The sequence below is a fragment of the Gymnogyps californianus genome, chromosome 5 (assembly GCF_018139145.2).
Source record: "Gymnogyps californianus isolate 813 chromosome 5, ASM1813914v2, whole genome shotgun sequence".
NCBI lineage: Eukaryota > Metazoa > Chordata > Aves > Accipitriformes > Cathartidae > Gymnogyps > Gymnogyps californianus.
In genome coordinates this window covers 54,595,313-54,618,202 of record NC_059475.1, presented here as the reverse complement: position 1 = coordinate 54,618,202, position 22,890 = coordinate 54,595,313, and the positions used below count along the sequence as shown (strand labels likewise).

General features: G+C 42.3%; 1 protein-coding gene across 1 annotated transcript; it reads left to right on the top strand.

Moving 5' to 3' along the window:
• Window positions 1-6,209: 6,209 nt before the first annotated feature.
• Window positions 6,210-22,387, top strand: DDX24 (DEAD-box helicase 24). The gene is made up of 9 exons (XM_050898165.1): window positions 6,210-6,265; window positions 6,669-7,410; window positions 10,491-10,868; window positions 12,576-12,729; window positions 14,027-14,542; window positions 16,692-16,767; window positions 17,344-17,532; window positions 20,019-20,152; window positions 21,896-22,387. The coding sequence occupies exons 2-9, from the start codon at window positions 6,687-6,689 to the stop codon at window positions 22,125-22,127; spliced, it is 2,403 nt and encodes an 800-aa protein (XP_050754122.1). The 5' UTR covers window positions 6,210-6,265; window positions 6,669-6,686; the 3' UTR covers window positions 22,128-22,387.
• Window positions 22,388-22,890: the final 503 nt, after the last annotated feature.

Here is a 22,890-nt window from a genome sequence, read left to right as displayed (position 1 = left end):
TTCTTCACGTCTTTCTGTAAGAACTAGTAATGTTCTCCTCCTACAGTGTCTAACCTGCTACCCTCTCTCCAAAAGTAAATAGCACATGCACAAAGACAGAATAACAACAGAGCAAATAGAAAGTGCCATTTTTCCTTGTATCTTCCAGCTATTTGTAGGATTTTTGACCTGAGAGCAGGATCTAATAGCAAACTACGAAGTTTAAGTGAATTATTTTCTATTGTAAAAAAAGAACACATTTTTTTGCCCAGGTTTAGATTTTTTTAAAATATCCGCATAAAGCAGAATTTATTTACATTTTAGAAATAGGAACAATAATGGCAAAAATCTCAGTGCCATCAGTATGTCAGTAGGCAGGTCTATACCGTATTCTACCAGCAATTTTCTCAACCCTTTACAACGAGCGGGGAACAGAGAACATCTCTGGAACCAGTAACAGATTAAACGGTACTGGGCATGGTACAGGGACTGGAACTCAATCTTTCACACAGTGGAATCGCCAGCGCGGTCCCCGAGGCCAGCCTGCACGCTCCCACATGGCTCCCTGGTTCCGGCCAGGCGTTAGTGCCCGCCCAGACACCTCCCCGTAGGCAGTAAGGATGCAAGCGCCCTAACTCGGGAGGTTAAGAGAGCGTACCAGTACGGACATGGTCAAGCCACACCAGTCTGCCTCAGCGCCAAAGACGGGCACTGTTATATTTGTAACATAGAGGTAGCCGATGAGTCCAGTTCCTTGCTATGACAACCATGAACACTATCTGTCATACGCATGTCAAACTTTATATTAAAACTAACAACTTTTTGCCTTCAAGTATTCTTTACTCATTGGTTGCCATAGAAACTTCAGATTTCCTACCTAAAATTACTGTTGGCCAGTTTACCGAGTTTCTTCTTGTGCCAGTGTTGTCCTTTAAATTATTCTTCCTTTCCTGGTATTTAACGACTGCAGTCATATCTGTTCTAATCCTGGGTTAAACAAGCTAAGCTCAGTGTTTAGTCTTCACTCCTAAAACAGGCTCTTCATTCCCACAATCACCCTAACAGTCCTTTTGGCATCTGCTGCAGTTTGACTTCACTTCTTTTGAATTAAGGTGATCAGAATATAGTATTGCAAATAAAAATTTCTGGGAAGTAATGCTTCCTGTGAAGAATGAATGTACAGGAATTAGTTTACCAAATATACTACGTTGGCAGCTTACAGTTATCTTGTGATCAATTAATACATGAGGTCATTCTCATCCACAGTGATCTAAAACTAATTAACTCCCATCTTAATAGTATAAATTCTCAGTATTAGCCTTAGCTGAATGGTGCTGCACTTCGTATGAGTAAATTCATCCAATTATTCTAGTCCTCGAGGTCCTTTCAATCTGCCTGATACCATAATTCCCCTCTGTATTAATAACTGTGTCATCAGCAAATTTAATACTGTATCACAGTTATTAACGAAATAAGATTAGTCCACAAGTCTTTAAGAAACTCCTTGAGTAAACTCCATATACCTGGTAGGTTAATCTATCGATATACACACACACACCAATGTGCTCCCCCAAATGAAACAGGCATTTCCCTTCCTCTTTAGCCAACTCCTCTCACCTCCAAGTTCTCTCCTATTCCTTGGTATTAATCATTTCTCATGTAAAAAATATTTTGAGGATGTCCAGATAGATTAGATGAACTTTATTTTTCTGCCTAGAAAACCAGTTACCCTATCAAGTGACATGGCCTGATTTCCCATTTCCCCTTGGTTAACCAATATAGCCTGTTATTTCATTCCCTGTTATCTTCGTAACTTCCTTTGTCATTCTTCCCTTCAAAATACATTCTGAAGTATCTATTGCATCTGACTGCATTTGCAACCATTGCAAATGTTTCCCTCATCTTAAATGAAGGTGTCTTTGCTATTCTTCAATCACACAGAAAAATCTTCAGCTTGATAGATCTGTACTCAAAAAAGTCTTTGCTATTCTAACTAGAGTTAAATGTGCCAGTACTCTTAAATCTCATGCCTGGAGATTATCTTGTTCTCCTGACTTTGGGAACGCATTAGCTGAAGAAGCAGCACTACGTCTTTGACAAAGCATACTATATTACAAAAATGCTTCACACAGATAAGTAAGCAACTAATCTGCGAAGTTAGAAGAAAGAACAAAGAGAGAAAAAGAAAAAAAAAAGGCAGCGCAGGCAAAGGGGTATATGTTTTCAAATGAGGTTTAACAATAGAGAAGTAATAAATTGGAGAAACATAGGAAAAATGTTCCAGAATGCTGCAGAAGACAGAAAGAAGAATCCAACCTAAAACTCTCCTCCAGTTAACAACCCATCTCCCAGAGTTATTATTTTTATGGTGCTGTCTTAAGATCTTGTCAGTCCTAGAGTGATATTCCAGAACTTCCGAATACAAGAACAAAGGCCTTGAGCCCAACAGAATCAAGATTTTACCTTCCCACTTCAGCACCAGGACGACGGGCCTCATCTGGCATGCCAGAAAAGACAGAAAAGCAAATTCTACAGCCTGCAAAGCAGAGAAGGCATCAAGTACCTCACAGGGGAGTGGCTGCATGTTTTTCATGGGCAAAATGTACCATGAGTATTAATATAAATCACAGTATGGTGACATTATTTTATTAGCAGTAATGGCTATTAAAATCAGTAGTTAAGCAGATACTGATCTTCCTGCAAGGGACAAAGAATAAACAAGAGAGAAACCAAAGAATTTGATTACTAAGTCAAAAACTGCATCAGTTGCTCACATGCAGATTCAACTGTTCCTGGCGCTGAATTCAGCTACCTGAATCCCAAAATTAAAGGTGTGCATCGAAAAGCTATCTGGCTTGACCTACCTTAGTAGAAGTCTTTTATATTTTACAAAACATCAAAATATTGACAAAACATATAATATCTAATATCTAATATTGCACAGTAGGGACCAAACCATGGTCTCTTGGCTACTGATCTGCAGGACTGTAAGTTTACAGCTGGGAAGGACAGAAGGATCTGTTGTCAGAGTTCTGCAATAAAGACATCAAACTCCTCAATTTCTCTTGGGCCCTCAAACATATTGGCTTAAATTGTTTGGAAATTCTTGATAAAATAATCAAATATGTATGTACTGACGTGAGCCATGCAAGCAGACAAATGGCACGACTCCTTACCTATTATTAATACATGTTATTATCTTCAATTCATAGTTTCCTGATATTTCAGTAACTGTTGATCTAAAGAAGTCAGGGGCACGAAGGGAGTGGGGGGGAAGCAGACTGCTGCTTCGTTTGTCATTGGCATTTTAACCAAGAGCTCGCTTTGCAATGTCAATAATGGAATTGTACTTACCAAGAGTGTAACAGCTGACTCTCCAGTAGGACTCAAATGCGCACTTCTTGTTGACAAAGCCTTGTCACAACATACCAAAGCTGTGTCACTTTCAGGTTACAAAGGCTCAGGAAGATTAATGTTACTCTAAAACTAAGCAAATGTTTAGTTCCCTTGGTTATCCCTTTTCAAAGCAACTCAGAAAATTAATGCCTCTTGTACAACCAGTTCACGCCATGGCAGTAAGAAGAGTTGCCATCTCTATGTAGGTAAGATTGTTCTGAACCTCCACGCTCATTACAAATAGGCATGTGCCTTCTTTCAAATTAAGATTTAGGGCCTGTAATTCAGTCCCTTAGTCTATAAATAGTATAAAGAGTTCAGTACTGATCAAGAAGAAAAGTCAGCTGCATCCACAAATGGATTCTTGAGGAAAAAATCAGAATACTCCTGTGCCCTGTAAAAATATGTCTGTAATTACATTAAAAAGCATAATTCAACATAATTTGGCAAGTCATTTCCATGTTAAATCTTTCTTTCAGGACAGAGCTGCAAACTCTGAAACTATGTAAGGACAAATTAACAGCTAAGAACTCTCCTGTCCACATTTTTTTTTACTCTTTATTCAGGATCAGCATTAAGCCAGCCACACCAGAATTTGAAAGTAATCAGTTTCTTTTGTTTCTGCAAATTTGCTTTTGCTAATATCCAGTAAAATAAAAAGACATAAAGTGGAAAAATTGTAACCTAGCAAAATTGTCACTTATGAATTTCAATCTACGCAACCTGGAAGGAAAGATACTTTTAATGAAGGAATGCATAAAGACTGCTGAGACCTCTCATTAAACTTGACCATGAAGATGCAGTCACAGCTCCTATCAGCGAGCTAGCACTGTCAGTCATCACTGTCTCCAGTTCAGTACTATGTAAATAAGGTTTGCTGGTTGAAGTGTTAAAGCTACTGTATCAAATCCTGCTCCCTGAACTCACTTTGGGACTCTCACTGATTTCAACTCATTTCTTACAGAACATGAGGACAAAGCATCAAATGCTCTTTAGCCTTGCTCGGATGAGGATATGAATTGGAAACAACTCCTCATGTTGTGCACTGGCAGATCATTAACGATGACTACCTGGAACTGAAACTGTTCTTGAAAACATTTAATATGCTTGTTTCTGCCCTTGGCCTTAACACATTAAAAAAGAAAAAAAAAAAGCAAAGAAAACAACCTTCCATTTTCCCATCTTCTCACAGAACCAAGAAGCACCTGCAGATACCAGAGAATAAATAATTGTTGCTGTAATTGCACCTTAATCTACTGTCCTGGTCTCTATCACCTAGAAACTTCCTGTTTTTTCCTCTCTTCCCCATGTCTCACAGCAAAAGAAGCTGTTCAGAGCATCTGCCAATCTTTTAGCAGAAACAAAAATCTTCCATTATCATAGTATATAATTTACGACATCCTCTTCCTACACGAAGATCAAGCTGCAAAGAGCACTTGATCACACAGGAGGAAAAAAAAAAAAATCATCCTGTGACCTCAGTGGTACGCTTGCTTCTATAGCTATTTGCAACTTTTCTCCAAGTTGCATTATTTTACCCACAATACTCTTCTAAACAGAGAATAATAAAGAACACATTAATGCATAAGCAAGCACGAATAACAAGTTTTTTATTGAATGAGCAATGCTGATGACATTCAACCTTAATTGCTAATTTTAGAGTTGAAATTTAAGAGGCCCTTTATGCATTCTTTCTTGAATGAGATGTATTATGCACACAATAGTACACAAATGATCTATAGAGATGTTGATTCTATTTTGAAAGAAAACTTTCAGTTGCAGGAAGGTAAACAAATTTTCCTATTCCTTCTTTGTCAGGGCTGCAGCAGTATGTCTAATCTACACTTTAGTATTATTTATGCAAACACCACCATAGCTACTAATGTACTTGTGAAAGATAAAGGCAGTGCCTGATTAGAAAAAAGGTATGTCCTCTTCCATGCTGGTGAAGTAGCTGTCATGATCAGCATTGTCAGTTCAAGGGGATTGCAAGCCACAGCTATTCTGCTGTTTGCTTTGTTTAAAACGTAAGTTGCAGTAACATGTTGACAGTAACGCTAGCAAGCAGATGTTACACTCCAGTAACCCAAAAACTGGGAAGAAGAGGGAGTATCCTCATTCCTTCACGTTAGTTGCTTACACGTCAGAAAGCTTGTCTCCTTAAGCTCATCATACAGCCAAATGTAGAGGGAGTCTAGAGCACTCTTAGGGGCCACGTTAGAGCGCTTAGATGAAGGCCGTGCTGAGAACAACCCCTCACCCTTGATCAGCACGCGTGCTTTACCTCTGGGAGAAACAGCGGACATCGGCGGCTGCAAGGCACCTCTCCGCACGGCCCAGCCACCAACACTCCCCCCCGCCCCGCATGTCCCCAGCCAGCCGCCTCGGTGAGGGACAAGCCGAGCCACCAGGCTGCCAGGGCGCCCCGTCCGCCCCCGGAGGCGCCACCCTCCCCTCACAGCCGAGGCACACCTGACGGGCGGCGCGGAAACCCGGCCGTTACCGCAGGCGCTTGCCCTCGAGCCCTTCGCTCCGCAGGGCCAGCTGCCCGCCCCACACGGCCCGCGAAGAAAGGACACCCCGGCCCTCCCGCGGGGCCAGGCACCGGGGCGCCACAAGCCGCTAACGAGGACCGGGCCGCCCCACCACCTCCCTCACGAGGGCACCGCCCACCGCGGAGGCGCATGCGCACGCCGCCTCCTCCCACCGACCCAGCACCGCCCCCTAGGAACGCGCTCGCCGGCGCCGCGGGCGCCACGCAGTGACATCACGCGGCAATGGCGGCGCCCGCGAGTGCACGCGGTGGGCGGTGGCGTTAGCGGCAGCTGCCGGCGGCGGGCAGAGCCCCGCGGTCGCTCTCTGTGCCTCTGCCCTGGGGCTGCGGAGCGCGGTAAGCGCGGGGGGGGGGGGGCCGGGGCCGGAGCCCCTCGCCCCGGGCTGCAGGCCGGTGGGGTCCGGCAGGTGCCCGGAGCTCCCGTGTGCGGCGGCGGAGGCCGCTCCGGGCTGCGCTGGGCCTTTGGCGGGTGGTACCCGGGGTAGGCCGGGGCGGGAGCGCTTCGCGGCCTGCGGGGATTTATCCGGCGATTCTAGTTTTATCCCCGGAGCTGTTCCAGGAGCAAGGCTGTAGGCCTGGCCTGCTGTAGTTACATTTAAGGCCATCTATATTATCATTTCCAAAAAAAAAGATAGAATAATTATGCCTTGCGTTCCCGTTTGTTTGCATATCATCAATATAGTCCTCATTCTTTTTATATGATGCCCTGCTTCCCCCCCCCCCCCCCCCCCCCCCCCAGTTTCTTTTTTAGGTGAAAATGAAGACCAAAAAAGGAAGGAGATTCAGATCTTCCTTTAAATTGAAACAAAAAGGCATTGAAGTAATAGGAAAATGGAAAACTGTGCAAATCGACCCCAATCTATTTGCTGATGAAGAGTTTGGAGATATAGTATGCTTGGAGGAACTTACAGAGTACAAGCTAGTAAGTTCTTCCAAAGTGGGGAAAGTAAAAGAGAAGAAGAGAAAGGCTGAGAGTGTTTCAGAAGGCGGCAATGAGGAGGAGGAGGAACCTGTGGTCACTCCCAAAAAGAAGAAGAAAAACAAAGATTTGAGAAGCAAACCAGATAAAAGCGATGATCCTAATGTAGCAGAAATTGATGTGCCAGTTGATAAAGAGGCAAAGTGTAATGAAATAATCGAAGCAGCAGATTGTGAGGACCATGGACATGTGGCTGAGAGCACTTCAAGCACAAAAGATGCTCCAAAGAAAAAGAAGCTAGCTAAAAATAAGGCTTCTCAAGCTCAGGAAGCTCTTCCATCAGTACCTACTTCTAAAAAAGTTAAAAACTGGACAACAGAAGTTTTATCTGCCTCAACTGATCACAAAGGTGATGTGTCTGCATGGAAAGACCTGTTTGTACCTGAACCAGTGTTGCGGGCCTTGAGCTCCCTGGGGTTTAGTGCTCCAACTCCTATTCAAGCCTTAGCCTTGCCTTCTGCTATCCGGGATAATATGGATGTTCTTGGTGCTGCAGAAACAGGTACAAATCTGTTAAACTGGTTGTATATGCTGGGAACTTCCCATATCCCCTCTTTAAATGCAGCTCATGGTTATGAGTTTTTATATGTAGCAGAAAAAGCATTTATATACAGGAGAAGAGCTTGTATCTTCTGCATATCCAATATATTAGTAATGATTCATTGTGAAGTATTAAAACTTTGTAACTTACAAACACAGGACGTTCCATCTTTACAAAGTACAGCGTGCCAAACTTTGAAGTCTCAATGAGTTTTTATGCTTTTGACAGAAGTGTCTTTTTCTGTTGTTTCTCAAATTGTTTCTTATTTTGGGAACTGTAAGGTGATACGCTGCAAAGGGCGGAATTAATGAAACAAACAGGGTCATTTTTCCAACAGCCTAACTTCTGTGGATGTGCTCGTGCCAAGGCAAAGCAGAGAACTAGGTTCCTCTGAAGATGAATCAGTACTAGCTTGGAGCAGTAAATAAATACTAGGCACAGTGTTAGACGTGAATATGGCCTGGGCCTTTATCGTAGCAAAACAGGCCCACCCTGTGCTCTGTCTCTGGGCTTGGCCTATACGTTGTCACCAGCCCTTCTCACTGCTTGTGCTTGAAGTGAGTGTTACACTGATAAGTGGAGAGGTACTGTCTCTTGTCCAGCTTGTGATCAGCTCATGCTTTTGAGCATTGCTAGCCTTTGTGAAATTTGTTATAGCTCCTTTTTTACTTAATGCTGTGAAGTCTCAGAGCATTACATTCCCTCTAACTTTTTTTGCTGCTCATACCTTTGAATATTTGTCGTCTTTAGCAGTGCAACATGTTTTTTCCCAAAAAAACCTAAAAATAGGAAGCACAATTGGAAGCTGCCTTGGTTTAAAGGCTTCCTTTGCATTCTTTTCATCTGTTCCAGTTGCCTTATCTCACTGCTTGTCTTGTAAAGCCATTTACTGCTCTTGAGCGTGAAGGTATAGTAACTAATAAGATATGCAGTCATTTGCATTTTTATTCTAATTAGAAGCTAGGCTGGTGCTATTAGCTTTAATAAGATTAGAAAGCCCCGCAGGGAGTGTTTTTGAAAATGGAACTGAAAATCTAAATGGTGGTTTTGTGCTGCAAAAAAGTGCCATTTTGGCAGTGCTGGAAAGCAAATCCCTCTCTAGCTGCAGAATGGAAAGCACGGTTGGTGGCAGGTTGTGTTGTTGCTCTCTAATTTTGCATAACCCTGAGGTAGTAGGACTGTGTTTTGCTCATTTATTTTCTTCTTCCATGAGAGAAAGTCAGGTTCTCTCCAGAGAGCCCAGTGGGTCATCAGTGTTCCTGTAGAAACTTGAGAGAAGATGTGGACAATTGTCTGTTATGAAGTGCTGCAGCAGGGAGAGGCTGAAACTCTCCAGTTCTTTTTTTCTACATCCTACAGCTTCCCTTAGCATTGGGCCTGAGGGAGGAAGGTGACAGGTGAAAGAACTATTCATCTTCCCTTTTTGGTAGCAACATAGGGGAGAACGGCAAGATTCCGTTACGGCAGTAGATCCCTGTGAAGATCAGATGCAGGGAACGTCAAGGCTTGGTTTTGCAGTGGATCTAACTAGTTCTGTTCATTACCATGTAGAACTAGTGACGTTTTTGGTTAAGGAACCAAATTTTATCTCTGTAAAATCTTACAATCTAAAAGCGTTTAACAGAGCATGAATTAGCTTGAGCTGTAGTATCTGTGGGTACCAAGATATGCTTTTCTCCTGGTTTTGCAGGCATGGCTATGGAATGTGATCTGTGTGTTGTGAAGATAATGTGCCCTGTGAGGTGATTATTTGTTCAATTTGTGGGTGAATCTAGTGCCTGCAGAATAGTCCTGATTATCACAGCCATAATCTAGCTGGGTGCAGTACTGACATTTGCAGCAGCCAAATTGCATTACATTTAATTCAAGATCAGCAGTGTTCTTCACCTTAAAAACAGATGTTCTGGTAATACAGAATCTTATTGTGTAAGTGCTCTGCAAATCCAGATGATAAACATTTTCTGCTTCAAGTGCAGAAGTCATAAGAGACCTCCCAGACACGCAGAAAGGTGGGGAAGTGTATACGAGGAGACTTTGCAGTAGTATTGGTCAGGATAATGATACTGGGCTTATCTGTTTATAAACTAATATTAAGGTTCTTCCCTAAATAGGCAAAATTCTGTGTTGCTGGATTTGGCAAACCAATATGGGTTTGTGATATGGACAAACGGTGCTCTAGGAATTGAGATGAGATTTCCAGAGGACTGCTTCCCAGCATTGGCCTATTACAGGAATGGTGTAATAGTGTCTTGTGCTCTGGATGCTGCTTTTATGATCAATGAACTGATATTTATGAGAACCTTAAATGGGGTGGATGTGCTACCAGACTTCTCCTAACATCTTTATTAGTCACAGATAGTTCAGAAGGGAATATGTGGCAGGGATGTGACTTGCAGTTTGGTACAGTGAACCCCTGAAATTAAAGTCAGGGGAGCATTTTTGTATTTGACAACCCCCTTCTCTCCAAAGTGGATTATCTGTTTTAAATCAGATTTATGTGTTTTGATTATAAAAATGTGAGCTGTTGATAGATCAGGAAATTAGTCAGTGGAGTATTTCAAAATACAGTTTCTTAGAAAGTCGTAAACACGGTACTGTAAAATGAAGATGGAGGCGAATCCTTCAAGTACATTCCAGTTTGTCCTTGGCCTCATTTGCAATTCCTTTATTTGGAGAACATCGATCACAACTGTCAATTAGGGCATGGTATTCTCCTTACGGGCATACAGTTCTTTAAAAATATCTTGGCTGCAACTGCAGCTTTTAAAAAACACTTTCAGAACAAATGAATCTGCCTGACCTGCTAGAGATTGGAAAAATACCTGTTCCCCAGGAATTATGCTATTGGTGACCTCAAGGAGATGTATAAAGGGAACAGGAGAAAAGATGCTATTGCTGCAAGTTTCTGGTCTTCTAAACATGAAGAGTTTGTGTCTGTTACAACTGTATGTTTCAAGAACAGTGTGTGATTGGCTGTTGCTTTTCTCATCTTTTCAAATAAATGACTTGTCGGTCTGTATTATTCTTGTTTCTTTTTTTAGGAAGCGGCAAAACGCTTGCATTTGCAATTCCAATGATTCACTCTGTGCTGCAGTGGCGAAAATCAAATAGCTCAACAACCAGAAATGACAGTGTTTCTAAAGAGTCCCATCAGCATCATGATGAAACAAGATGGGAAAATGAGGATGAAGCAGAAAAACTAACCCATCAGCAGGTTGAAGATAGCGGAGATGAAGATGATGCATCTTTCACAACAGGCTGTGTGAAGGTGCTGGAAAATTTTGAATTTGATTCCGGTGACAAGACACATACTGTTGGCTCCCATAAAAAGAGACCTCTTTTAGGACTGGTCCTTACTCCCACAAGAGAGTTAGCTGTACAAGTAAAACACCACATTGATGCAGTTGCAAAGTTTACAGGTATGTAGACCCCATGGGCCATGTCCCAGATTACACTGGGTTTGGATCTTGGCATTGGTGTTGAGCCAGAATGTGTGCTACAGTTTCTTCCACATCATAAAATTGGGGTGGCTTTTGAAGGGTTAGGGTTCATAGTCACTAATATTTGAGAAATGCACTAAGATTCTTCAGTGAGATGCATGTGGAAGTAAACAGTGAATGTGGGATGTTTTGCTTTAAAATGTTTCTTCCTTCAAATAGCTATTGACTCATACTTTAACAACACAGAATCAGTACTAAATACCCAGCCACAGCTAACTTTGTCCTGGTTTTGGATAATGTAGGTTATATAGAAAAAATAATTTCATTATACATATATATATATAACTTTTAAAATACATATATCATAATTTCCTTTTTTGACAGATACATCAATCTATGTAGATAATAGATATATATAGATATATCTATATATATAATTTTAATATATCTATCAAAAAAAGAAATTACGGCCATAAATTTTAAGGGTAGAAGGCATTGCTGGATTGTCTGACTTACCTCCTGCAGCAGTCAGGCCACAGCATATTGCTGGGTAACATGCCTGATGAAAGCAATTCCATCCTGTTCCTTTCTCTTCCAAACCAGAGGTTAGCATATCTGTTAAGTGAACGAGTGAGGATGTGAAGCTGTTCGAGATGGGGAGAATTGGGAAACAACTCCCCACTTCTCTAATAGTAGTAACTGTTTATTTATTGAAGAAGATATGTAGTGCAGTGAACTGCTTTTAAGCACATCTTCCTTTGGTGTCTATACGTCCTGCTGTGCTCATCAGTCTACAGCTGATTACAAGGCTAATTTTAACTCCTGGCCTGAAATAATCAATTTATGTCAGTACAGTTCTGGTAAGAGCAGCGCTATTTGTGTGTAAAAATCTGCTGCCCAAGTGATGTATAGTTGCTGCAGCAGGAGAGAAAATGTTTTGATGTGGGCTTGCTTTATTGTCTCAAACTCACTTTGAAAAAAATCCCCACCTGGAAGCATGGGGTTCCACAAGTAGTAGGGAAGAGAGATCAGTGGTAGCTTGGATACTGGAGGAATCTTGCACAGTAGCATTGAATTTGTCATGGGCCAGTGTATTTTTGAAGAAGTAGGGTGAAATAAGCCATGTGTGGAGTCTGTGCTTCCAAAGCTAAACTTCTTCTGAAACCTGAGCAAATTGCTTAAAGGTAACTTAGGGTCTGTGCTACTGTGCAGTCCAGAGAATCATTAATTGGGCGGGAGCATTCTTGTTAGGATTATTCCATAGTAAATGAGCAGTTATTAGCAAGACAAGTATTTCTCAGTCTTATTCTTGGAGGGGCCTGCTGGTTATTCATAACAGGAACATGCTTGTTCATGCAGGTATAATTGACAAAACATGAGATTCTGAAGTATGGGTAAACAAAGCTAACAGCTATGGAGGACATACGTGATTCTTCTTGCTGTTGGAAGACAGGTGCACTAAAAGAAAGACTGCTTTATTTTTGGTGTCTAAATATAATGAGGATTTTTTCAGTAAAATTGAGGGCATTGCTGTGTGTTCAGTGTTACATAAAACCCCTGAAGTTGCCTGGCCAAAATGCTTGCTGAAAGTTGCGGTATAGACTTTTTAAAATACTTCGTGTGGATGTATGTAAAGACGTTCACTGATAAATTAGTGAGATACAAACTATTATTTATACGTTCTAGGCATTCAGACTGCAATTCTAGTTGGAGGTATGGCTGCACAGAAGCAAGAACGTGTACTGAATCGAAAGCCAGAAATTGTAATTGCAACCCCAGGCCGTCTGTGGGAGTTAGTTAAAGAGAGACACCCACATCTTTCAAATCTTCGGCAGCTCAGGTAAAGGTGCCTTTTAGACTAACTGCTGGATATTGAACTGGGTGTCACTGCATACCGATTATGTTTACTAACTGATTAAATAATTTAGACTACGTAAGAGCACTTATTTCTTTGCCCGAGTGTTTTATTGAAATGCACAGTGGTTATATTGATGGAGGGAAATGTCAATTAAAGCCAGTAGCAAAAACCTCATTTTTCCTTTAGAAACCTGATTTTTCAAAAAGAAATGTGGAAGGCTATTGTAGCTACCCTGATATACCTGGTGTTCCTTTGGGTTTTACAAGCAGAACTTCCCTTATGTGTTGTCGTGGTTTAGGCCCAGCCGGCAGCAAAGCACCACGCAGCTGCTCGCTCACTCCTCCCCCCCGGCAGGATGGGGAGGAGAAAATACAGCAAAAGGCTCCTGAGTCGAAACCAGGACAGGGAGGGATCACTCACCAATTGTGGTCACAGGCAAAAACCAGACTCGACTTGGGGGAAAAAAAAAAAGAGATCAACTTAATTTGTTACCAATCAAATCAGAGTAGGATAATGAGAAATAGAACCATATCTTGAAAACAGACCTTCCCCCCACCCCTTCCCTTCTTCCCGGGCTCAGCTTTGCTCCCAATTCCTCTGCCTCCTCCCCCCCAGCAGCGCAGGGGGACAGGGAATGGGGGCTGCGGTCAGTTCATCACACGTTGTTTCTGCCGCTCTTTCCTCCTCGAGGGGAGGACTCCTCACACTCTTCCCCTGCTCCAGCGCGGGGTCCCTCCCACAGGGGTCAGCCCTCCATGAGCTTCTCCAATGCGAATCCTTGCCACGCGCTGCAGTCCTCCACGAACTGCTCCAGCATGGGCTTTCCCACAGAGTCACGGCCTTCTCTGGGCCCAGGCACCTGCTCTGGCATGGGGTCCTCCACGGGCTGCAGGGGAATCTCTGCTCTGGCGCACCTCCTCCCTCTCCTTCTTCACTGACCTCGGTGCCTGCATGGTTGTTTCCCTCACATCCCACTCCTGTCTTCGCTGCAGCTCTTCCTTTTTTTCAGCAGTCTTTTCCCCTTCTTAAATATGCTATCACAGAGGTGCTAACACCGTTGCTGATGGGCTCGGCCTTGGCCTGAGGCGGGTCTGACTTGGAGCCGGGGAAGCTTCTAGCAGCTTCTCACAGGAGCCACCCCTGTAGCCCCCTCTTCCACTACGCAGACCCCCACCACACAAACCCAACACGTGTTTAGCAGGAAAAGTTCTTTTTAAGTGTATCGGATTTGTATTTATCTGCACAAGTGTATTTTTACTGTGTGTTTTCTGTTTGACAGGTGCCTTGTGATTGATGAAGCAGACCGAATGGTTGAGAAAGGTCACTTCTTCGAGCTGTCTCAGTTGCTGGAAATCTTAAATGATTCACAGTATAACCCTCAACGACAGACTTTTGTTTTTTCTGCCACTTTGACTTTAGTCCATCAGACTCCCACAAGAGTTTTACAGAAAAAGAATGCTAAAAAGGTGGACAAGAAGACCAAACTAGAATTATTAATGGAAAAAGTAGGAATAAAGGGCAAACCCAAAGTAATAGACTTAACGAGGAAAGAGGCGACTGTTGAGACTCTGACAGAAACCAGAATCCACTGTAATACAAACGAGAAGGACTATTATCTCTATTACTTTCTTCTCCAGTATCCAGGAAGAACCATGGTCTTTGCAAACAGCATAGACTGTGTAAAACGCCTCAGTTCTCTCCTCACAATCTTAAACTGCGAACCTCTTCCTTTGCATGCCAACATGCACCAAAAGCAAAGGCTGAAAAACCTGGAAAGGTTTGCTGAGCGAGAGAGGTGAGTTGATTTTCTGTTTCCTGGTAGAGGAAAAAAGAAATCGTGTAAAGGGTAGTGGGGAGAGGAAACAGCTCTGTTAGAGCAGGAGCAGGTTGGGGGAATTAGCTGGGGATGCGAGTCCCCCATTCATGATCCCAGGTTATTAACGATTAAGGATGAGATTTTACAGGATGGTTGAAGTGATGAACTGGAGTGAGTTCAGTGGAAGGCCACCAAGACAGTCAAGAAGCACTGGCTCTGCAAGGGGAGAGGCTGAGGGCACTGGGTTTGTATCACCTGGGAGAAAGACTTTGTGGGAACCTAATGGCAGCCCTCCAATATCTTAAAAGAAGGTTATCAAGAAGATGGAGCCAGGCTCTTCACGGTGGTGTGTGGTAGGAGGATGAGGGATAACAGGTGCAAGTTGAAACGAGAGGTTCAGGCTGAATGTAAGAAAGAGCTTTTTCTCTGAGGACAGTCAGGCATTGGAACAGGCTGCTTGTTCTTGGAGGTTTTTGAGGCTCAATTGGATAAAGCCCTGAGCAACCTGGTCCAACCTTATAGCTCATCCTGCTTTGAGGAGGAGGTTGGACTAGAGGCCTCCTGAGGTCCCTTGGAGCCTGAATTATCCTGTGGTCTGGCAGCTCATTGCTGCTGAAGGAGCTGTCACTTGTCCTGTTTTCACCCGTATGCTTTTATAACCATCCTGCACACCTGTCTGCCCCTGTGCCCTGCCTCTGCAGCTCATTTGATCCTTCTGTAAGTTGTTTCATCTCACTAAGCCATCAGAAAACTAACCACTTTTTGCTGGGTTGGCGTTTTGCAGGTTTAGTTAGATGAATTAGCTTCCTGAGGATCAAGGTATCCTAGAGCAATGCAAGAGAAGGGCCAATTGTGCCTTTCAGCAGCAGTGGGCGGTCAGGTTTACCCAGGCAGGCCTGTCCTGCCATTTTAAGAATTCTTGTTTCCTGCTGGCTTTGGGATGGCCTTTGGGAGGAGGTTGGTGGTCTCAGTACTTCCATAATCTAGAAGCCTCACAGTTCAGTCCTGCTGTTAAGTGTCTGACTGCGTGGGAATTTGTACCTTGGTAATAGACTCAGGCAGGGAGAACAGAGGTTGAATTGCCGTGATAGATCTGCAGTATCCCTTGGCAAAATGTGGTGTTGATAGCGTCGGCCTAGGCCAGACGGGGCATTTTCAGAGACTGCAGATTTTCAAGGCAAGAAGAAATCTATGAGACCATCTATCACGGCCTCCTGCAGGTTGCAAGCCGTATAATTTTCTCTGTTTATTTCTGCTTTGAACCTTGTAGCAATAGAGTATGTAGTCAGATGCCATAAAATCTTAACAAATTCCCGTTACCTACAAGTAACTTGTTTCAGTTGCTGGGACATTTTTTTAAAAAGAATTGTTCCATACCCTAGGGAGACTTTTGTCTCTGTAGTAGACTGTTTATATAAAAGAATGACTTTTTTGAGTAGTTCTTCATTTCTAGGGGTAAGGAGAAATACTAATTGTCAGAACAGAATCTCCCCCCCATATATTTCTAGCTTTTAATTTACTGAGAGAACTTATTTGAGTACAACTTGGTAGAAGACATTTCAGCCCCAAAAAGCTGTTAATTAAATCTGTAATGTTAATAATGTGATTTTTCTCAACTGGTGAAACTTGTAATAACCTGTCTGTCCTGCCAAAAGATCAACTGTGTTTTTAATGGTGTGGTCATATCAAGCTAAAAATATTTTTAAACCCAGCCTGGGCAGAGCACTGAAAAATGTGATGAAGGGGAGCATACCCCGCTTCCAAATGGTTGGATTAGGTCGTTGAATAGCGATTTGCACTAGCGTTCCTCTGAATTGGGAGAGAATGAATGCATAGGAAAACAAGATCCAGCAAGGTAGTGAATTTCTTTATTGGAAACAGAATAGACCTGCTGAAGGTAACATATGCATTTTTTTCTTTAAGAATTGCTGTTTCAAGACTGCCTCTGATGTAATACTGGGTATCATTTTCTGTAAGGGCAAACAAGTAGCATATTTCCAATAGATGATATAGTACAAATCTGTTCCTTAAATTGCTGTGATAGAATTCTAGGTCACTGTATTTTATGTTCCTTGGCAGAAGGTTTACTCTTCAATTTTATGTTCATTAAGTGTTATCACTTTCTCAGCTGTGTCCTCCTGACAACAGATGTTGCAGCCCGTGGTCTTGATATTCCCAACGTGCAGCATGTCATCCACTACCAGGTTAAGTATTTTTAATGTTTTTGCTTTTACTGTTTTGTTTTTGAAATAAGCTTTTGCTGATCCAAACCCTGAACACTATAAAGCTGTGAGTCTCGATCCTGTGTATAGTATAGTCCTGAGTATAGAGATTTAATTATTATTAATTTAACTGTCCTTAGTGCTTTGTACTTAAGGATCTCATTGCTGCAGTGACTGACTGTGGTAGGTAGCACTTCATGAATGTGTGATTATATATGAGAAATGACATAACAGATACAATTCTGCTTGCTTTTTGCAATGACTCAGCCCTGTAACTCTTCTCTGAGGACACATACAATTTTTTCCTGCTTTGCAAATGAAATGACAGAGGGTCAGAAGTTAGGAGAGACTCACAGAAGATTATGCAAGGGAGAATACTGGACCAGAGAACAAAAAGTGTCTCCAGACATCATCTTTTACTTTACCTTCAGCTGTGTTACATGCAATGTACCATGTGTATATAAAAAACAACATTCTCTGGCAACCTCTTGGCCAAAGCATGACAGGCTGCTGCTAGCTTTCCGTGACCAGCTTCATGTTTTTTCTGAATATTTGCAGGTCCCTCGTACTTCTGAGTTGTACGTACACAGAAGCGGGAGAACAGCCCGAGCTGCCAATGAAGGCCTTAGTCTATTGCTGATCGGCCCTGATGACTTGATCAATTTTAGGAAAATTTATAAAACGTTGGAGAAGAGTGAAGAGCTGCCATTTTTCCCAGTTGAAACCAAGTGCATGACTTCTATCAAGGTAAAGAAACAACAGTCTCTTTGCAGCCTGAGTAGTTGCTTGCTTGCTTACAGTATTGCATTGCCCATCATGTTCTTTCCAGGTTTCAGATGAAATTTACTCTTCAGGACCTGGATTTGAACATGAAGTTAATCACACTGTGTCTTTTTTTTTAAGCAATATTTGTGATTTCTCCTCAATAACTGGCCCAAGAAGGGTGTTCAAACATAAACATCACTTACATTTTTCTTGCATGTTGTTATGTAGAGCTTCTCCTGACTAGATTCCCAAAAACAGTACAGAAAAGCAAGTACGTTTTGTGGCTGGGGAGCTGGGATGGCTCTGTTAAGTATGTTGTTTAAAGCCTTTTGTGTTAGGAACAGACTAGAGAACAGTAGTAGGTCCAGGGATCTTCAGTGGTCTTCGTCTGTCTCTTCTCAGCTGAAGTAGTGAGTTGTCTGCTTTTCTAAAAGTTCCTATACTGTGAGGCCACGGCTGCCACTGAACCCTGTCAAACCAGGTATGTGTCCTTTTTCTAAGTTATTGCCCGTTTTAAGGAGAATTCAGTCATTCACTAACTCACAAGATAGACAATGGTTAGGATTTACAAAGCAATATATTTTAGAAAGCATCTAGTCACTGCAAATTTTCTACTTCTCGAATAAGAGGCCATTTCATGTCTCAGCATTCTCTTAACAGTTTGGGTGACATCAGCCATGTACAAATGGGATATATTTAAATATTGCATTTGAAAGGAATCCAGCTGGGGTTGGAGTGCCTGAATATTGCACAGTCATTGAGAACAGGAGAAAAATGTAAGCAGTCAGATAATGCAACAGATATCTTCCTTATGGTATTCTGGTTCATTCTTATCCAGTTGGCTTGGACTAAGCCCAGGGTCTACCCCAGTGACAGCAGCGATATCCTCGCCTTGGGAATAATGTTAGCAAGTTTCAAAGCCCAGGCTTGCTGCAAATGGGGTATTTAGGGTGACTCTTTCAGGAGATGCAGCTTTCTGAAAGAGGAAGAAAATCAAAGAAATGCTTCCACAGACTCATTTTTCTCCTCTTCGTAATAACAAAGAGAACTTGATTATTTTTTTTTCCCATCTCCCCCCTCACCCCTTTCCACCCACCAAATGTTTGTGGTTACTGAAAGAAATCTGTTGTTTTTAGAGTGTTTCTTCAAAGGTCCCTTCTGTGTTTCTTGATGAGTAGTTCTTGGCTCTTATCATGCTCTGTCAATTAATGGGCAAATAAATATTGTTTCCACACTTAAATTTTCCTGCCACCATCTCACAATCTTCTATCCATAATAGTGCTCCTCTCACCAGAAAAGATGTCTTTGTAATTGTAATTACAGGACTCCAGCCTCCTAGGCCCTTCATATGATCAGGTCTCATGTACACTTTGCCCTGGGCTTAATCACAAAGCCATTGTAGTTGGGACTAATAGTGCTGCTGGTTCTTTATGTCTGTCCCTTTGGCACGCTCCTTCCCTGGTTCTGCATGCCTTCATTCAAGTTCAGGAAAAGTCTGAAGGGATTTCACACTTGAGAGGAATAGAATTGGTGAACCAGGGTAGAGGAGAGACCAAAAGAGCACTCCAGTTTTACAAAGGTGGAAAATCTATTTAAAATTCCTTGTTATGATCTAAGAAGAAGTGACTGACTTGTTTTATTAGTCAACCACACGTTTAATTTCCTCTCTCTCTGCGTCTCAATTATCCTGGCAGTTCTGGCTGGTGCTGTTACTGTGTAGTACCAGACTATTCAGTTGGGGTGGTCAGGGTGTCCTGTACAGGGTTTGTTTTGTGCAACCGCAGGCACATTCCAAACAGCAGAACTTGCTGCTGGGTTGATAATTATTTACTGTCGGTGCAGATTTTCTTTCCATAATGAATTAGTTATTTAAGACAGCTTGGCCCAGCTGGAAGGCTGCAGGTCAGGTTAGGTTTACTGGACATCTTTGTTCTACCTGTATGCAGCTGGGAAGAAGGACAGGACATTTTGTCCTGTGCCTAAACAAGATCCAGGTGCATTTCTGAAAACATGAGTAGCTCCTTCCATATGGCCTGCAAGAGTCTACTTCTTCAGAGTGGGGTGAAGCTAGCGACAGCCCCATATTGCTGAGACTAGTAACTTTAAGATCCAGCTGTACTATGTAAATATGTAACTTGGAAATGATTGGTATCTGAATCGTGGTTTGTCCTTGATGTCTCTGAAGTGTTTGTAATGATTTGTTTAAAGAATGAGGAGTTAACATTCAGGCATGTTTAGTAGTTGAGATGTTTTAGAAGTCAGATTCTGTCATGGATCTGAAGAAGGAAAACACTTTAGCAAATGACGACGTGTGTTTATTACATGGGGCATCTGCTGGGACACCAGTAGGGAATAAAAGTGTCTCTGCACCTCAGTTGCATCGTAATGCACGCTCTCAAACACTGATTCTGCTAAAGTGCCCCACATTTAAACCTGATCATAATGTCTAAAATGTACTTTTGTTGCAGGAGCGGATGAATTTGGCACGGCAGATTGAGAAGGCAGAATTTTTCAACAGTCGGGCAAAGCAACACAACTCATGGCTCCAGCAAGCTGCAGAGGCTCTTGAGATTGATATTGATGATGACATGTTTATGGGCAAGTAGAAATGCTTCTTTATGGGTATGCTCGGTTGGTCTCATAGCACTGGTGTCCAGAAGAAGCCCCACCATGGCAGAGAAACTCTTAAACCCTGCAGGGCAGAAGAGGAAGGAAAGGAGTGTCATTACTTAGTATGTGCTCTTGCTGGTGTTTTCAGGATGATTGTGCAGTAGATAGTGCTGGAGCTGAGGGAGTGAGGTGTGACCATTCTGGCAAGTCGCAGGCAAGTCCACATGTCATAGGACAAGGACTGTTTAGCTTCTGGCAAACATTTTAGGGTAATCTAACAGCCCAATATGTCCTGCTTGGGTTTTTTCCCCTCTGTGTCAAAGAAAAAGCTGTTTCTCCACTTCGGCGTATCTCTCCCACCCCCTGTAGTCAGGCAGCAGGACTTGAGCCTGACAGCTCTGTGTGGGAACACCCAGGAAGCGCTAGAAAACACCAAAAATTATGTGAGCCTTATGTAGGTTGAGTTGTGTGGGCAAAATGGCCGATACTTATATTCAAGTTGCTGAGGTTTTTGGTGTGTGTTAGAAGTAAATAACTTCTTATATTTTTAAAATTAAATGTTCTGCAGGCTGTGCCTGAGAGAATGTGTAGGGCTGTGCAACTACAGGTGCCTATTAGTTCAATGCCATGAAGTTTTGCAATGCTTAGATGCACTGTAAAATGCACTGAAGGTATGATTTCTTACCAGTTCTTTGAAGGCATGCTGAATAGAGGTGCTGCCTGGGGCACTTCAGCTTAAGCTGTCTCTAACCTGCTAAATATGCAGATGCCTTGATTTTGAAGCATGTTCAGATTAATTTTTTTCTTTCCTTTATTCATGGCTGGACTAGCTTGTTCTCAACCACTTTGCCAGCAAGCACTAATCGTCCCTGTCCAAACTGTTCAGGAGTGCTCTCAGATAATTAGCACTCTGCCATCTTGTTTTGACATAATCTGAGTATGCTGTGCTTTGAAATGCGTTTCAAAACAGCACATCCAGTCCAAGTAAGTTGTGGCTCTTGAGTGAAGCACTTTGTAATTGCCACCCAGAATCTTGCCAGATTCATGCTTTAAAATGTATTCAGTCTCCGATTCTTCCGTAGCTTGTTGGAGACCAATTAAAATTTCAGTCATTCCTCCCATAAATGAAATGCCTCTTACACTCTTGCAAAGGATTTAGTAATGTCTTCTCAATTTACATTACAGCAACCTTGATTTCATTTATTCTATCCAGTTCAGGCCTCTGACCACATTAACTACCTCCAGTCTTTCTATGCCCTTGTTTCTCCTATGTTATTAAATCTGAGCACCTCATTGTTTTTTATGTGTAAGGCAGAAAGTGCTTCCTGTTTTACAGGTGCTGAAATGAGGCATGCAGAAAGTAACAAAATACACAGAAGAAGCTTCTGCCTGAGCTAGAAGCCCTGGGTTAATACCTTATCTTCTGGGCCGCCTTTCCTTTTGTTCCCAAGTCTGTTTTGGGTTGAGAGCCATCTGAATGATTTAGCAGAATGATACCTGGGGTATAGTTATGCAGTAGTCAGGATTCTTCTTGATCTTGTTATCTTGTGGACAGCCTGGGTGATCTGAAAGTGTCACAGATGACTGCAAGACTGTATGGGAGTTGAGTGACCTTGTTAGAGAGAGAAAGATGAGATTAGCATCTGCCCCTAGCACTACAAAAGCCTGGTGAAAGAGGCCAATGCAAGTTCTTCTCTTGTAACGTTCTGTGTCTTTGATTTCTGCCCCAAGGAAGAAAAGCTAGTGAGCAAGAAGAAAGCCAGAAGCAAAAGATGCTGAAGGGGATGAAAAAACAGCTGAAACATATGTTGTCCCAGCCACTGTTTAAAGTCCTTATGAAAACCAAGTACCCAACACAGTCTGGAAGACTACTCCTGCCTCAGACATCGGTGGGTATTTCAGAATCTGCTCTGGGTACTGTATCCAAACAACAAGCCAAGAAGAAGAAATCAATAAAATTAAATTAGATAACTGAGCAAGATCACTCGGTGTGACAGAAGGAAGGACAATCCTTATCAAGGCTGTCAGTGCTTATGGAGGAACTCAGCTAGAAGACACGTAGTATCAGAGGATGTTGCCTGTGTCTTGGTTGTGCAGGCACAAAGCAAAATGTTGATTTAAAGGGCTCTGTTAACATGCGGTTAGTCACTGTTGAATCTTGTCTTGGATCTTGTTTTTTACGTTCTTATTTTTTCTTACTCTCTGTATTAATAGAAGTTAATTAGTTTTGAAGTAGTTCTGTTTATTACTTGCTTTTGTGAGGTGGTTAAAAGTTACTGGGTAAAATTCACTGTGGGCATACTCCAATGATAAAACTTGATTTGAATTTTCATGTCCTTAAAGGAAAGGGGAAGGGTAAGCTGTATACAGTCTGAGTACAATCTGAGCTGGTGGTAACAGGAGGTTTGGCGTTTACTGCACCCAGTTCAGTGAGAAAGGCAGCAAATATAGGTAGTGTTACCAGCAGGTCTACAATTCTGGTTATGCAAATCTCTCCCAGTTTTCTTTCTCCTCTGATAGTATTTCTCTGTTTTGTTCTCCACTGGGTCTAATTCCCTTAGTCCTGTGTTAATATGTTTTAGAATGTGCAAAAAAAGTCAAGGTGGCAGCGGGCCAGGACTGACCTTGGGAGATGTGTAGAGTTTTGAGGAATAAGTGTTGCTACTCATTGTTGTATTAATTAATATTTGGAGTTAAATCTGTATTTGAAAACATGTTAGAACCATGACC